The 18,384-nt window shown below is 38.7% G+C and overlaps 1 protein-coding gene across 2 annotated transcripts in view; it reads right to left on the minus strand.

Annotated features, from left to right (window-relative positions):
• The window catches only part of PTPRN2 (protein tyrosine phosphatase receptor type N2), a 622,129-nt gene that overhangs the window by 43,457 nt on the left and 560,288 nt on the right, over window positions 1–18,384 (minus strand). For both annotated transcript variants that reach the window (XM_085227026.1, XM_085227025.1), the window contains exons 15-17: window positions 16,545–16,692; window positions 10,469–10,542; window positions 2,152–2,229 (exon numbers count right to left, since the gene is read on the minus strand). In XM_085227026.1, the coding sequence (XP_085083152.1) occupies window positions 2,152–2,229; window positions 10,469–10,542; window positions 16,545–16,692 (300 nt within the window). The remainder of the gene's footprint in view (window positions 1–2,151; window positions 2,230–10,468; window positions 10,543–16,544; window positions 16,693–18,384) is intronic.

Consider the following 18,384-nt stretch of genomic DNA (forward strand, 5'->3'; position numbering starts at 1 on the left):
TATGAAGGGCAGTAACTTCAAGCCACGGCTTTTTACTTTTGCAATGGACTTCCTGTATTTTAGTGGTTATTGATACAATGCTATGCAAGGAGTTGTCTCTTAGTTCATTTATCACACCTAGTTAATAGCCTGGGCCAGGTAACAAAACTTGGGATGTGAAGCAGCATGGAATACGATTTACCCAATGCTGATGGGACCAAAAAAAGCAGGTAATGGAACAATCAACAGACATAGGTATGTTGAAGTGACAGATAAAATTAAGAAACACTTTTCAATGGAAACCATCAGAAAAACCAGTAGAAGTACATCGCATCAAGAATGGACACAGCCACACTTGAGCAGGAGCTGACCTAGGGTGACCAGATGATTTCTTTGGAGCTCTGTACAACAAATCTTGTGGGGAAGAGGGGGTGATCTGTCACCAATGGATTGCAGGGAGGAGAAATAACTAAAAAGGGCAAAAGGAAAGTGAAGCAAAATAAAGTCATAAGCAGCATGAAGAAAAAAAAAAGTCGAAAGATCTTTAAGAACAGAATTGGATGGAAGCAGTTTGGATTAAGAACAAAGAAATAAAGTTTCAGCTTTGGTCACCGTATCTGCGATAACAGGTTGTCTAACTGTTGAAATTAGAATAGGAGCAGAACAAAATGCTCCTTTACATGATGTTGGTATGATTAATTCTGATTTCTATGTCAGCTGCAATGCTTTAATACAGTTTGTTCTTTTAACATCTCCTTTAAAGAAGAGAACATAGATTTTCTCAATAGTAAAGACAAAGCTACAGGTAAAAATATACAAAATATAATTATACAAATGTGAAAGAAAAATTTAATTAAAAGGGATCTTAAAATAGCACTGCATGCACTAACATGGTATTTGATTTTGCTTGCTTAACTTAAGGACACATCAGGTAGCATGCCTGATACAAGGAATGCTCTCACCAAGGAAAAAAAGTCTTCTCAGCTGTGTCTAATTACCAAACATAGATGGCAAAAAAAAAATCACAATTTACTTGAAAATGTAATCCAAAAGAGCAGCTCAACTCACTTCAAGCAGAATGCATTTGTTCTGCACTTCTGAAAACAAGGCCCAAAATACCTCAGGTTGAGTATTTAATTACCCAGACACTCAAACAAGCATTCTGAAAATTTCCTGATTGCTCTTCTATCAGAGAAACAGTAGGGAATTGTGCTATGAAAAGCATATAGAATCCTCTTTAGAAGGGTCCAATTGATACTCATAATCACAGACCTAGCTGTGCAGATGAAGTAAGAAGGCGATTTCAACTCAATGGCAGCTCCTAAATCACAACAGCTTTTCTGAAATACGTACTTAAATAATTTCTCTCTTCGAAACAAAACAAAATAAAAACAAAATAAAATAAAAACACATGCTCGTGTTGATGATAAGCCCAAGTCAATTGCAACAATTTCTACTCAATTGGCTTCCATAAGCTTTCAGGCAAACTTTTACACTTTCAAAGGAATACATACAGCATGTAATGTTGGCACTCGGCCTGGCCACGTGCGTATGTTCACATCGGAGAGCTGCATAAGCACTTGAAAAGGTTGCGTACAAACACTCCTATTTATGCATTGGTAACTATTGTCTATACCCCAGCAAAAAAAGGTATGGACCTACTTTACTTCATGTAATAGGATATTAACTCAGCATTTAACTCAACTACCTGTGGTAGGGAAAATGCACAAGTACTAAAGCATTTTGGAGAAGTGGGGCATGTGAGAAATAGACTTTGGTGCAAAAATTCACAACACACTGTGCTGGGTCTTTTTTGATCTGGAGAATGAACTGACTTGTGACTGCTCTTAAGAAGGTCAAGACCTCTGACAATCACTCAGTATGTGACAGCAGTTTAGTTATGGAGATCTGGTCTTAAATTTGACATTAAAATATGAAGAATTTGACCAGAGATTTTTCCATATAATTTCTAGACCAACTCTTTCCTTCAAAGGGCTTCTGACATTCATAGATGTTTTTAATATCCATAAACTAGATTTTAAGTAGATATTTCAGCTATGGTACTACTACTGTAACTCAAATACAAGATTTTACACTCTCTGCATTTCAAGAATGCAACAAAACATTTGACTTGCAATATAAAATCAGTTTTCAAATAGATGCTTAACTTACCTGCCAGAAGTCAGCAACAGTAGCAGGGAGAGGGCCTTGGGTGGCAATAAAGGCTGGGTTTCGGGGGTCATGGTCCATCTGAAATAAGGAAAGAACACAGACCGGATTTAGTTGAAGGAAAATCCCTTGCTGTGTTAGTGCTGGGACACTAACAAGGGACTTCCTAAAAGCCTGCTATGTCCCTCCATTCTTCACTGGCAAGCAAGAATTTTATTTCTATTTATATGCCCAGAGGAGATCATTTTCTACAAAAGACTGATGCTACCACATGAATATCAGCATGTGATGAGCAATGTCCAATGTCTTCAATATGCAGCGTAAGATCATTTACGGTAGCTGACAAAGGCATTTGAGGTCAGTGCTGTGGTTTCATAGCAACCTAGGAGCCATCTGAAACATTTTTCTACACTGAGCGTTAAGAATACTCCAAACATTTAAAAATGTTCTTCATTTCCACTATGCCAGTTAAGGGCTCATATAATTCAAGGAAAAAAAAAAAGGGAAACAAATTCAGTTTCTGGCTTTTTCTAGTTAGTAGAGTTGCCTAAAATGCATGGATTTGCCCACAACAGAAGCAGCTCTGCGCCTAAAGACCTTAATTATAACATTTAATTCAAGGAGCAGAAAATTCACTGAGCAGAAAAAATAAAGAATCTAAGAAACAAAGCCGTGAAGAGTAAATAGGATTAGTGTGTTACAATGAATGTTTTCTAACCGATGGGTGGTTTTCTTGGTTTTAAATCACAGGAACCATTCTGCTGAAAAAGAAGATCTGCTGATGGGATTAAAAAACAAACAAACTCATTCCGACCCTGAACTAGGCAAGACAAAACTTCAAACATAAGAAAAAAGACACTGAAAACAGCAAGAGTTAACTTACACCCATGTAGCTGAAGGCAAAATTTGTGTCAAAGCATGATTCTGTTCTATAAGTAAAGATCTGAATAAGAATGAATGTGAGTCACATTTGCATTAACAGGCATCTCCTGAATTTATTCATAGCCTATCAAAATGTTCAGTGATGGTACATGTCAGCATAAAAGAAGGCACCTCATAATTATATGCACATAAAAGCGGGAAGAACCATAAAAGAACAGATGTAAGTTATTCTAACAGAACAACGTGATGAATGTTGCAAAAAAAGAAGAGAGTCCTTTAATGCTTCTAATTTTCTGATGTATAATTAAAATGATATTAAAATTGATATTAAAATTCTCCATGACAACACAACACAGGTAAAATGAAGCCACTGAACAAAAGCTTACTTCTAATTTACCACCCACGGTTATCAGAAACTTTGACCAGAACATCTCTAATACCTTCATTTTATTCTGAGCTTCATTGAGATGCTTCTCTGATCAGCAAACAACTCTTCACAACAAGCAATCACTCAGAACAAATTTCAACCTTGCCTATTGACAAAAGCAATTTTGATAGCAGGACATTTTCCCCCAAACTCAAAATACCCAGAAGTAAATAACTTCCTTCAGAAAGCAGTTTTAGTAGAAGAAACTTACAAACCATTTCAAACTGGGCGCCTTTTTGTGCGCTTTACTTTCTGTTACATTTGAGGCACTGAATTGAACACTGAAAACAGCAACGGATGTGATTAAGCAAAGGCAGGCCTAAAGGTTATTTCTCTCTATGGGCAGCCTGGTCTAGTATTAGATATGGAGGTTGGTGGCCCTGCCTGTGGCAGGGACTTTGGAGTTTGATGATCCTTGAGGTCCCTTCCAACCCAAGCCATTCTATGACACGATGACTCTATGGTTAAATACTTTGTTTTGAATCCTACAGCAACCCATATGATTTAGTCATGTACTTAAATGTTTTCCTACACTGTAACTAAAAATCCCAGCTTAGAAAAAGTAGCCTGCACCAACGAGAATATACGGCTCCCCATGGAAACTAGTGTGCATGCATGCAGCTTACTTGAAAATGATGCCACCTGTCTACCTGTGAGTTCAAGAGTCTGACTTGGAAATAACCAACAGTGAATATACGAAACTTAAAGAGTTTGATTTATCCTTAAAGCAAATTCGTTATGCCAGAAAACAAAGGGAGAAGAAATCAAAGATGATGCAAATAGTGCTGTCGTGGAGGAAATACTTGTCAACATTCAGCTGGTTGACTCAGGAATAGGCCAATCTTGGCATTTCAGCATTAATCAACTTCTGTCACAAAGGTGCTGTTGGAACACAGCAAACATTACACTTCACTACTCTGTGCTTATTGTATCAGCAGTTCAGCAATAATTCAAAAGACAATTACAATTATTACATTCCAAGCACATTGGGTTGTGCAGAAAACAATTATGAGCAGAAACTCTTCTTGCTTGGAGCAAACAGAAGATGGCAGAAAGCCTCATCAAACTATTAAATGATCTTTAACTGAACAAAAATGAGAGCAAAGATTAAACTAATTAAACTAAATTCCTGGTTTCATCGATTTTCTAGTTTATGGACTGTTTTAAGGCCACGTATTTTGAGCCAAATGCAACCAATCACTATTCTGGTCATTCAGTTTTAACGTGACTATAAAGGACAGTTCTTCGATATTTTTGTTATGGTCTTTTTTGTTCTCTCAAGGTCACCAAGGCCATCTATCAAAGTTAACAGAAGTTCGAATAGAAAAATAATAGTAACAGGTTTTTAAAGTAACTAACCAAAGGATCAAGGCTTTTTTTTTTTTTTTTTTTTTTTCAGTCAAGGATCCCTCAGATTTCTCACATCACAAGATAAAGCAGAAAATTCTTCAAGAATAGGGAACAGCAGGCTTCACACTGTTATTATTAAAGAGAAAAATCAACTGCTTGCTAATATTTTACTAAGGAAAATAAGGAAAATCCTTCAGAAATCATCGTAACAGTAATTGTTCAAAAAAAAAAAAGAGAAGATTTTTCTCTTTATGTTCCCATCAAAGCACAACATTCACATGACTTGCATCAGAATTGGTGGAACAGCCTTTTCTCAAAAGAAAAAAGGTGCAATTATTACAACTGTAATGCTGTGGTAGAAATCTCATTTTCCAATGTAATACTACAGAGACAAATCTGGTGATAACGTTTCAGAATAGGATTCCACGTTATTGTATTACGGAAGCAAGGAATCAAGGATCAAATACTCAAATGGGCCATATTCACTGTGGTCTTTTGGTCATTATCAAAAGCAAGTGGAACGCTGATCCTGTTTGTTCCATGTTTATTGCTAGAAAACACGTTTAGTGCTAGAAAACAATCCCTAACTATTAGATATATTAGTGGCATACTTGTGCTTTTCTAAAGTAATTTCTAATTAAAGTTGATTTACTGTATCTCAGAGCAGAAAATATAAATTCACTTTACTAGAGAGTAAAAACAACAACTCCCGTTTTTCATACAGAGCCCCACTATCCAATTGCTCTGCTTCTCTGAAGAATTCAGTATTTTTGTGAGTTAGAAATCCCACTGCTGCATGATCTCACTGATAATGCTGATGAAGTACGGCAATATCAAAACATACTGGGAGAAAATCCTCAACCCTATTGTATTCGACAGCAGTACATATAGATCCTTGTGAAGCAGTCTTCATAAAACTGGAAACCGAAGGAAAAGCAAAAGCATCAAGAGGCATCAATGACATTTTAAACTCTCATGTACATCATACACTGATTCATTCCTACCCTTTACCTTCTGCCTCAGATTCTCGGATCCTTACTTTCTGCACACTACAATGCTGGGTGAGACGTGCTCTCAGCCACACTATATTCACCTTGATCCAGATCTGAGCTGAAATATTCCTATATCATAAGATCAGAATGAGATCCAGTGGAGACTAAATGATGAAAATAAAGTTGAACTTTGATTAATGCTTTAAATTTGTATGAATTCAAGGTACTGGGTGGTTTCCAGATTCAATGAGTATATACTGTCCATAGAATTTATGTCTCTATATCTATTTACTGCACTCTGTAAGGCATAAATAGTCTATAAAAGTAAAAAAAGTGTATCCACTAAAAGCTTCTGAACTCTGCAATCACTTAAATTTCTGCATTAGAACAAAAGAAGGTAGACTAGACCTCACTTTCATGTTTGGATTAAAATTTAAAACAAGTTTTCCATTCTTCTTTTAAAACCCCTAATGGAATGAAAGAAGTAAATCTGGCTGTGAATGCCGTTATGAATTTCAGAGCCTATTCCTGGTGATGAAATTTGTATGCTGTGTTTGAACAAACTGTCACGTTAATGACATTCCTCAGTCTGGTGTCTTCAATAATAAGCAAACTCAGTTTAAATGTAGTTGATGGGATTTTTTTCTCTCCCAGACACCCTATGAGGAAAAACAGAATTCCCATTTACTTTCATGACCTCTGATTTAAAAGCAAAGATTGCACATTATTTACCACTGGATGATTTTCCCGAAATTTAATGAGGACTAAGTACAAATATGACAGATGTAATTATCACAGTTTTATTCTGCACAGTCAGGGTCTCCTTGCGCTATAATTGCAAGCCTTTCATTCAGCAGCCAATAGCAGAGCTATTATCATAGTACTTTATTTTATTCCGGAGAGGAGGGAAACAGATTTCTACCCCACTTTTACCCTGCAAATTCTCCCAAGGACTCATTTTGCCTGGCTACATGAAAATTAAATGGCTACAAAAAAAAAAAAAAACAAACTTGGACTAAATCTCTGCTGGTTCTCCTCACCTTCTTCCAGGCATACTGAGACCATCAATCTAACCCCAGTTTTCACAACATGCTAGAGGGAAAGCTGCTCTTGAGGGGGCAGCATTTTTTTTTTTTTTTTAAATGAAGGAAGATGTGGGCAGGTGGCCAGCTCATTGTTTAGCAATGGGATTTTTTTTTTTTTTTTTTTTTTTAAGTCTAAATGAGTGCAGCAGAACACAGTAGGCAAGGTTGAGTGATGCCCAGCTGGAGACTGGACCACTGACCTAGAAGCTGGATACCCAGCAACACATACATGACTGGAAGCCTCTCTACCCAAAGCTCAAATATAATAACTTTATTCTGCACTCTTCCCCTGGCAGACAGCTCACACATGCAGGGAGGAGAAGTCCTCTTCCAGTTTAGAGCCTCTGCTATTAGTGCCCATCTTGCAGTTCACAATGCTCTCCCAACCCAAGCACTGGGAGGTACAAGTGCACCAGCAGCATCACAGTACTGACATGGTAATTATTGATGTTGGTTAAGTAGGAAGACAATGTTCTTGAAGAGAGAAACAGCAGAACTTTAGGAGAGTGAATAAAGGTAGACTTGTTTTTACTCCAAATCCACAAACAGAAAATATCTCAAACAAACAGTAGTAGTAATAGCAAGCGTGACCTGCTAACAGTGCAGGAAGTACTGCAGAATCAAGGGCCTGACAGAATATTTTGGCAGGCTTCCAAAGTGGTGAACAGCACTGAAAGTCTCCATCACTCCTAAATTCTACCTCACCGTACAAAAACAATTCCAGATTAACAAAAAAAAAATCTACTCTAACCTAAAGATCTCATTCTCTTGAAATGAAGCAGTTTGCATGGAATCTTTCTAAACTACAGGCTTGCAAACTAGTGACTTCCTCCCATCAACCTTCAGGAAACACATTTTAACTACTGTTTTCAAAACAGCACAACTATTGATTTAGCTAAACAAACTCACAAAACCATCTGGAGCATCTCTCTCCTTGGGCTAATAGGTTGTTTACGCAAATGTGGGCTTTGGCACTCCTTCCCACACTGTAGGATCCCTACCACAAAGAAGTGGAGCTTAACAGTTTCTGTTGGCAGTTTTCTATGGCTAATGAAAGACCACAGGTGCTTGTCCAAACTAGACAAACAGTTGTGTACTTACGTATCTCTGAGCACATGAAGAGACAGGGAGACAACCTGAAAAAATTCAGCTTGTGTGACTTTTCTTACTAGACAAAACTCTTGGGTCTGGGAAAGCTACATAAAAGAAAATATCTCCTAACCTTGTAGTAGAAAATATCCTTGAGTGCTGGAGAGACCAGACTAGAACCTCCTGTAAAACCAGTAGAGTTAAATGCTGTACCAGTGGAGACCCTCTCCCTGCAGTAACATGGTGCATCCAGTCAACATAAATATCTTGCTGTTTATGTCAGTGGAATATCTTAGCTTCTCTATTCCCAACACTACTTGATGTAACACTTGTCTCATCAATGTAATTAAGGGAATATCTATACTATAATCCAGAAATAAAATTGAAACAGGCATATAAACGCATTCCAGATTTTACCCATCAATCAAGCAAATCTGTGTGCCAAAACCAGTTAGACTGTGCCCACATTGACTTCTGGGCAACTTGCAGAATCCATACTCACTTGTTCAGTAAAAATACTGTGCTACTGCCAGCTCTTAACCTGGTTTAGAACCATATCTAACAGTGTCATAGTTCCATTTCTTGAAGTAGTACAAATTAACACCAAGCACTTAAAGGAAAACAGCATCTCAGTCCCCGTTAACACTTGGACTTGCTTCTGAGCCTCTCAGCTCCTGCTATGACATAAAGGCCTGAGCAAACAGAATTCACCCAACAGAGAAAAGGAGTACTGAAGTCCTGGAGTTGAGCCTCTGTGTATGATTTTATAAGTGGGATATAAATTTCCTGGAGCTCAAAGTTACTCAGATGATCTGATCCCGAGGCCAGTTGAAGCTTGGTCTAGAAATGTTTAAAGATGCCTCAAAACAGCTTCAATCCATGCACATCTTACCCTTGTCCTCTGAAATGGCAGCTGGAAATCCCTGAAGACTGCAGGTGCTCTTGTCTATCTTCAGTCAAAGACGAAAATCTCCTGAAGATTGCTGCATTCTTTGTATTTTAATTCTTTGAATAAAACATTTGTATATATGCAATGAAATGAGGCTTTTGAACTCCAATCAAAGTAAAGAATATGAAGCTCAGAGAAAAGTTTTGATGTTTTTTCTTCCTTCTTCTGGGGGGAGCAGGGAGAGGGGGAGAAAGTATTGTCAACAATCTTGGAAGAAAGCAGCCTCTAATCTCATGCTGTTGCAAATTGTCAGTAGCTTTGCCCACATGAATTGATTTAACTGGGGGAGTGATACTCCCCAGGAAAACAAGACAGTAATGGCACACACAGCCCACTCCTAAATTCTTTACCATAGAGCTTCACTCTAATTTTCTCCAGTAATGTGCATAAAAACCACATGCAAAGTGACATGCATCGCAGTAGTTTCCATAGAGGTCAAAAACACAGCTCCTTTCTTCCCCTTCAAATGGCATCTTGATGCTTCCATAGAGAAGACTGGTTAGGGCAACGCTACTGGCTCCATCAAACCTGCTTTGTGTCTAAAAATAGAGAGCTTTTCTCCCTATCACCTTTCACAGACTAGCAAGGATCCATACTCAGCATGAGTAGGACAAGAAAGGGCAGCTGGGCCATGCTGAGGTATCCAGAGGCAACAGCTGGGCAGACCTAATTCACAGTTTGAACGAACATAAAGAGGTAAGGGAACTTGTTATTCCTTTCAAAACAGCAAGCTCTCCAAAGAACCAGGAGGGCTAAGAAACACATAGCTACGCACTAGGAATGCAACAGATGAAGTAAGGGAAAAGGAAATGTCACTTCTTGCTCCAGAAATTCAGAAGCTTGGGAAGGTTGGTTGTCCGCACCTGCATAAACCATTCCTCTTATGACATTAGCCAGTAAGACAAGCTTAAATTGAATTAATCATAGTTCACATAATTGTATGAGTTGGAAGTGACCTTTGAAGATCATCAAGTTCAACCCCCCTGCAATGAACATGGACACTACAGCTCCATCAAACACTCAGAGCCCTGTCCAGCTTGACCCTGAATGTCTCCAGAGATGGGGCATCCACACCTCAGGGCAACCTGTGCCCAAGCTTCACCACCCTACTGTAAAAAACCTTTTTATTACATCCATTACCCCTCTTTTAGTTTGAAACCATTTCCCCTTGTCCTACCACAGCAGACAGTGCTTAAGAGTCTACCTCTTTCTTATAGTCTACCAACCAACTTTAGTCTCCTCAGAGAAGGACAGCTAAGCAAAAGGCATATCACTGATATTTATCATCAGTACATTGCAAATATCAAGTAAAGAAAACTGACATTGTTGTGAGATAGAAGAACAACTACCTAGCATCTCTGTTGTTCTGAAACAAAATCCACATGAGAATTGAATGCACTTGTAGGAGATTTTCTCTTCAGTTTCAAAGGACACTGAAACATCAGCATTGTGAGGCAGTGAGATACTCCAAGTTAGAATATTTTAACAGCATGGAAATACAGGAAAAAGATTACTTGGATTATTTCTCATAAACTGTTGTACTTACAATTGGGCTAGCATTGATGTAGTCTGAATTGTCGTGGCTATTTTCAGCTTTCAGACATATCCTGGAGTGATCATCTGCAAAGGCAAACAGAGATGAAAGTTTCTATACAAGTATCCTATCCATTGTAAAGTAAACTGAAATTCAAAGTCAGATTAACATGCACTTCAAGAAAGGCAAACAGGGTAAGCAGCAGACAGGATACTTTCTTCTGACTCCTAATGCAGCATAATTTTGATACAACCACACAGTCATAGCCTGGCTCAGGAATGAAGCTGAGATATCTCAGAGGCTGAGTATCAATAGGTGTACACCACAATATGGTGCTGCCCAGGGAGTTTAAGATTTAAACTAGGAAAGTCACTAGGAAAAAAAAAAAACAGTATTACAGAAAACACTCCTGTGTTTGCAGGGTCATGGTAGAAGCAAGCTGATGGACTTTGTCCATCTGGCTTCTCTTTAAAACGAACAGCAGGAACACCGAAGCACAATTTGGAGCTGGACAGAAAGTTAATCTGTCCTGATCAAACACCACTGCTGCGTGGTGCTATGCCAGTGATGTGAGGAGACAATATGACTTGGCAATGCTCCTAGGAGAGAGAAAACACAGCACATCTACAACTAAATGTATGAGTGGAGCACACACAGATGTTGCTGCACTGTTGGCCACGGAGCCAGTTCAGGCATCACTGGTAGAGAACACAGCAGCTCTGGACACAGGAGACTTATTCATGGGGTTGTCTATTGTCACAGTTCTTTTACCATTTTTAATTTGTATTTTTAATGGCTGTAGCTCAATTATGTTTACAGCAGGTACATCCAAAACACTAGATCTCTTCATTTAGAATTTCAGAATGTATGTAATAGATGGGATTTATTTGTCTGTATTTAGAAAGTGACAATGCAGATGTCTGCAACTGTTCCAGTCATCTAGACTTTTTAAGAAAAAAAATGTTTCTGGGTCATGAATCATCTCTTCCTGATTTAGCTGTCTCAAACAGGCGAGACAAATTACACTCACAAAGCACCCATTTCTTTCCAACAGCCAGAGAAGGAAGACCAGACCACATGCAGATAACTTATGGCAAAGGTGTCTAAATCTTTACATATGAATCTCAAACAATTTTTATCTGATACATAACCTTTACAGTTCACATTCCTCAGCAAAGCTACCCTGCATAGTGCATTGCAGAGAGAGGTTGTGGAGCTGCCCTTTCCGGAAGCCTCTACTTCAGGGGCTTCCAAGTTTGCTTGTATGACTTTAATGAAGACTTGCTTACAGTCACTAGATTGTCACAAAAATTTAACCCACAGGTCTTCTCCTGCAGTAAGATTAGATACATGCACAGGCATGTCAAACAAATGAAGATCCATTCTTTACTATTCACACAAGATGAGTCTTCAACATAGCACGAGGATCAAATCAAGAAAGAGAGCTCGCTCATGTATATTGTTTGCTTCCACGCTTACTTTAGCACCGCTATGCTGAAAATATGAAACAAAAACGAGTTTTTTTTTCTTTATAGGAAGCTTTACAGTGAGCATTCCCACAGAGTGCCTGAGGACAGCTTGGAAACAATAGCACTTACACAGGTTAAGTGCACTGAATGTGATCTCACATATCTTAGGCCAAGTAAGCACTGAAGAGAAAGCACATACCTTGGACAGCAAAACCATTTAAACTAATCACCAAAGAAAACATGCAAGGAATTTTCAAGTAATAAATGTGGGAGAGAGTGGAGACTGATTCATCAGTAGTTAGCAAATAGATGTCAGCATGGTTCTCCAATAAAAAGTCAAGAGTCAGATATGTACTTTTAGAATTTTTTTTTTTTTTAAACACAGTATTTCATCCCTACTCTCTGCTTTAGAGAGTAACCTTATCATTATCCTGCTGCCCTGCAAGGTTAGACAAGACAATACTTCAGTAGTAGTGAGACTCCGTACTTGCTGTCAGAAAAAAAAAAAAAAGGGTGCAAAAGAGGTTGGACACATCTCTTTTGCATATATCAAGAGTTTTCACCCACGTGTGCTTCAGTTGCAGCATTGAGCATTCATATTGACAATGAACAGATTGTGCTTGCCTATGCCTGTTATCACTTCAAAGCTTCTAGGAACTAGCATAATAGTGCCTCCAAAACAAGCAGAAAAAAAATGCAACGGACACTTTAAAATGAGCAATGTCAACATGATCAACAAGCAACAATAAGCAGTAGGGAAAAATGCTGAATGTACAAGTGTTTATTTTTTTGTAAACTAAATATTTGTTATGTTAGAGTCAAAAGAGGAGCAAGAGAAGCAGGAAATACAAAAAGAAAAGAAATACAGAATAGAAGGATGAGAGGAACATAAGAAATATTAGCTCAATCTAAGAAGTAAGCAGGAAAGATGAATGAAGAAATAGGAGAGGAGAAAAAACGAAAGAAATACTGTTACTTGTTGCAATCTGGGCAAGCTACAACTAGCCATCATTTCAGATGTCTACAATAGCTACAGACAAATACTGCACTGTTTTGCATTTGTTATCACTCCAGCCAAACCACAGCTGAAAGAAAAATAAAACGCGTAGATGGAAGTGTACAGAAGAGAAGCTTCCTAAACAAGAAGGCTACTACCAACCTACAGCTGAGGAGAAATACAATGCAAGTTGTGTTTTACATACATACAAAGTGTAAGCGTAGAGGATGGAGGACAAAGGATAAAATATACAGCAGATATGAGTTTGTACTACATGGATACTCAGGCCATTGGCTAGCAGTGCACAGGTCTCCCACAAAGCCTGTGTTACTCCTTCTAGCAATATGTGGTGGCCTCAAATAATTCAGGCATCTCAAATGGCACTGAATTCCTACATTTAAGCAGCCAAGTTGGGCCCAAAAACTCCGAATTACTTCAACAATCACCAATACTACAGTACTATACCATCTCACAATCTTCCACATATCTGACAGTGGCCCTGTGACTTAATGAAGATCTATTACCTCTGTTGTTTTCCAGATGAGGATTGAAAGCTTGGCGGTATAACTTACAACTTACCTAATGCTTTTTGTCTTCTGTGTCCTTTTAGTTAGACACTTTTGAAGGAATAGAACCAACAAGAAATTCTGGAAACAATGGATACAGGAAGCTTTGGGCTGTATGAATTCAGGCTTTGCACAGCAGGGTGCATCTCCCAGCAATCAAGATGGCACATTCTGCCCGGAATGTCTTTCTTTTTTTTCCTTGTAGATTTAGACTGTTGTTTCCTGCCCACACATGAATGTATAAAAACACTGTGCAGAACTGGGGTAAGAATGTGAATAAGTATTGAGGAGCAAAAGCAAGGCAGTCTGAAGATCTGTGAAGAATCTGAATCTACCGATCAGTTATTTTGTCCATAGGTTATCTATACAACATGGAATTCTTCTGAGATCTGAAATGAAATCAAATTCACTTATCCCAGAGCATTCGCCAAATGTTTAAAAAAAAAAAAAAGATAAGTTTATCTATGTATTCCATCACCCTAAACTACTGCAATGCTTGTTGCTTGGATAAAAGGATGTTATTTACCAACCCAGGTCTAAATTACTTATCAGAACTTTTTGAACAAGTAGTTAATTAACTACGTTAACTAAAGTGTCAAGGTGATTCTGACACTAACTTGTATACAGAGAAGATAGGTAAAAGTAAGTTATGATAAAACTGTGACATCTATAAATGGCATCAGTTGTGTAACCAGTAAAAAATAATACCTTCATATTTTAAGATCAGTTAAGAAAGGAAAACATGAAGTAAATACAATACATTATGAAAGCTTCTTTGAAGCCTTCCTAAAATGAAATCTTTTATATGAATTGGCAATCCTTGGTATACCTTGTCAAGGTGATTATAAATATGAAAAGGGCAGGGTTGAGAATACACTGAATGCAGCATAACAACTTAGTAGCATATCAAAAGCCTATCAACATAAAAAAAAAAAAAGAGACCTATGCAAATTTTTTTTTTTTTCCTCACCCCTAATTTTAGAGTCTACAATAACCAAGATCTTATCAAAATGCCACACTTTTCATCCACTGAAGTAGTTCTAAGGACGCAACATGACAGCTGTTTACCAGCACACACACAGCTCTGGGAAAGGGAGAGCAGGTAGTTTTGTGCAACTCAAGCAAAGAGGAAAGTTCCAAGCACACCCATAGCCAGAACAGAAGTTTCCACATTGTAACAAAGGCAACAGACTGCTATTTACTCTTGCAAAAGTCAGACCAGTTTTTAAATGTGTCAAAACACTTCTAATTAAAGCATCAGATAAACTGTAGCCATTGTGCTTGTGCACATGGATAGCACAGGCACACAACACACTATGCAAGAAGAAAGGGGCAGGAAGTTGTACACCCATGGCTGATCACTACAGGCTGATCCATCCAAGTGGTATGATACGATGAAAAGAGACAGACTGCCAACTCACCTCTGAAAATAGCTCAGCTGTCTAGTGTGGCATGACACCTAAGCTAGAACTCCCTGCTCTTTAGCGCTGCTACAGCTATATTGCTTCTGGACTCACTGCCAGAATGGCCTGAAGGTTCCTGCTTTATTCCTCACTGCATTATGCAGACACGCTTACTGCATCAGCTCAACAACCAGCATCAATTTCTGGCAACACCTGCAGCTTCCATGCTGCCTCCAAGGCAGGACCCAGAACAATCTGGTTTCATTCATGAACGGAGACTCAGAGCAGCTTAACACAGCCCAACTGGAAGTACACATTAACAAGAATGCTTTAAGCAGAAAGATCAACACGGATCAATACATGTTATGGAGCAGTTTTCACTTCAGATTATGTCCATAAATGCTATTTTGAGGGGGAGGGGGTGTGTGGAAAAGAGCACAGAGGTATTACACTCCTTTAACTTCCATCCTTACTTTTTTTAGAACTTTTCTACAGACACGATCCCCAAACACATGAAGTCAATCAAGTATTGCTACTGTCCTAGCAGACTTTTGACCAGCATGTTATTTATTCATAAGAACGTGTATTGCCAAGTTATAGCGCTCCTCTCCTAAGCAGCACAGTATTGCAGAAAATCTCTAAATTAAGAGGAGAACCAAATCCCACTGAAATAAATGTGGGAATTGATGGGCTCAGGGAAATTACAAGTAGCTCCAAAAAGTCTTCACTCCAAATCTGGCTCTGACATTTACTTAATGTTTTACCTGTCATTTTCCCACTTCTAAAGGAAAAATAGTACTTAAGGGTCTCACAGGGAAAATTAACGTTTTCAGGGCACTTGAAAAATTAAAGTAGCTGTATATGTTCGCCAAGCTACCCAGCTAAATTGTGGGCACACTGGCTGAGAGCATTTTTGTTGCTGTGGACTCTGCATATATTCTCAGCTTCAATTTTTTTTTTCATTGGTTGCTTAATGAAACACACGGCCGCAGATTACCAATGTAAACTGTGAGAAATACATTTGCATAAGAAAAGCATGTTCTTTTTATTTCAAACTCAAAAAAGTGGCTGCTTACAGAAAAAGCACATTCTAGGAATATAAACTGGCTCCCTTTTTATTTTCCTTCTTTTCATCCTAATCCTAGCAGAGAAAGAAGCCAGTTTGCAAGCTTATCTACTGAAGCCTAGAGGGGCTCATTCAGTACAGCTGAGTATCTGATAAACAGATCATCCAGCTCTGATTATAGACTGCTGGTATTACTGTTGGATGGACACGATACCAACTTGTCCAAACAAGCCAAACTTTTCTGTTGAATGGCTACAGATGCCACTCTTGCACAGAAAGTATATTTCAACATTGAAAAGCACTCTGGCTATTGAATTTCATGAGATAGCACAGCTGCAGCAGCAGCAATCGGTGACATAATTGTGCATTTTTGTAACATATATGGAACTTATGAGAAGACAAACACATTCTGAAATGACAACAGGACATGGATCCAGCCATATTCATAGCTACACTTCTCTAGTGTACACGTACACTACTCTGTATTTTGTTTGCCTGGCATCTGTAAACTCTCCAAGCACTGTGCAAAGGATATTGAGAAAGCTAAAGAATTTAAGAAGTAGCCATGGAAATTAAAGTATACGTACATGGTACTACAGCCCGGGAGCGATTCTTCTGCACGTTTTCCTCCTTCTGCGCAACAGTGGTGGCATTGGGTTCAGCCTGATAAGCACAAAGAGCTTCCCACTCTTTCTCCAGACGATTCTTGTTTTTCAGGTGATCTTCCATGTAGGACTGGAATTAAAAGAATACTGTATTAAGCATTGGCTTATCTGGTCTCAAAGCTAAAGGATGCATCTCAGGATGGAAAGCAGAATGGGAAGACATAAGTAATGATTCAGAGCTTCTCCAAATAAGTATTTGCTCAGAACTTGTTTCCATTGAAAGCTCAGAAATTGCCTTTATCCTGAAGTGAGGGGAGAATGGTCAGGAGTGAAAAAATCAGAGTAGAAATCCTGAGCTCTGGGACACACCACACTCGGTCTGACTGCTAATTCATTTACTGATGTGACTTTACTTCAACCTCATTTGTGCTATACAAAAATCAGATCATTAATATGTACCAGCACTAACTGAAAAGAAATGCCTGAAACCTCCAGATGTGGAACTTGGGGAGCAAGATATTTCTCTAGTGTCTAGAAAAATGTAAGCACAACTGCCCACTTCACTGGGCAACAGAAGAGTAATGAGCACCCATCAATAAAAACAACTTGCTACGACAACATCTGTACTCAAACAGAAGGCTTTTAAAACTAATGTTCAAGCGCATATGTAGACTCAGATCATCAACAATACAGTTTCTGAGAATTTAAAAACTGCCAGACTTAAGTGCTCAACAAGGAGTTCATACTGTGCCAGTCCATGAGCAGAGTGAGCCTTGCACTGAGAAGGTGGTGTAAATTAATATCTACTGTTAAGGATTGTGCCTTGTACTGCTCTTCAGTAAAAGAAACCATATTTAGGGGACTCACCTTCAAAGAAAATTTAACTGGTATCTCAGGAATGACAGCCCACTAGAGTATATTAGGGCAGATCTTAAGTCTTTGAGGCATTCACAAGACCAGAGGTTCTGTACAGCACTGGGTTGGGAATTCGCATCCAGAGGTTTTCCAGAATTTAAATAAGAACCTGCTCCTTCACCCCATGGTCCTGAAAATTGTTCCGAATAGGTAAGGGGGAGACTGTAGGAAGGAGGAATGTTTGGGAAGAACCTCTTCCCTCTCTGCAGCAATGAAATAAAGAAAGCTATCACTTGGTACTGCGTGTCTGCTTACCCATTCAAATTACTTTCCAGAGCAACATAGTAACCACACAGTACACCCAGCTCATATCTGTAAATTAAACTCCTCAATACACTGAAAGTTTGGCTCCTGCTGGAGCATGCCCTGCTGCAGCCCCATCTACACTTGTTTAGGAAACATTCTTGTTTAAAAAAAAAAAAAGAAAATCCCCCTGAAAGTATAAAAAAACAAATTTAATTGCTTAATTTCCCCCCCCTCATGGCACCTCTGTTGTACTGAGGAATCTTCAAACATGCTTTAATGAAGGGCAGTCCTGTCCTCTCAGCAGCTTCAGCAGAAGGTGCAAAAAGCTCCAAGCTCATCTTCTGCCAAACTGAGCACTGCTAAAGCTGTCGCTCACTGCACTCCTCACCGAATTGGGCATGGGAACAATTTCACTTACAAAATTGCTTCCAACACACAGCTATATCTCTGTGCAAGGTTTGTTGCATGTGTCCGTCTTTCCACGAGATTTATAAATCATGCTTGTTGCCAAAAAGCAATTCAAGAAGTGATGTTTCCAGAAAGACCAGCTAAATGTCCCTTTAAGGAAGCATACTGTGCTAGAAGAAAGGCTTCTAAAGGTGGCAGAAAATAGTGGTGGCCTAGATACAATCAAAAACCCACTGTGTGATTGCTTCTTTGT

Source organism: Meleagris gallopavo, chromosome 6 (genome assembly GCF_905368555.1).
Source record: "Meleagris gallopavo chromosome 6, MGAL_WU_HG_1.1, whole genome shotgun sequence".
Lineage (NCBI taxonomy): Eukaryota > Metazoa > Chordata > Aves > Galliformes > Phasianidae > Meleagris > Meleagris gallopavo.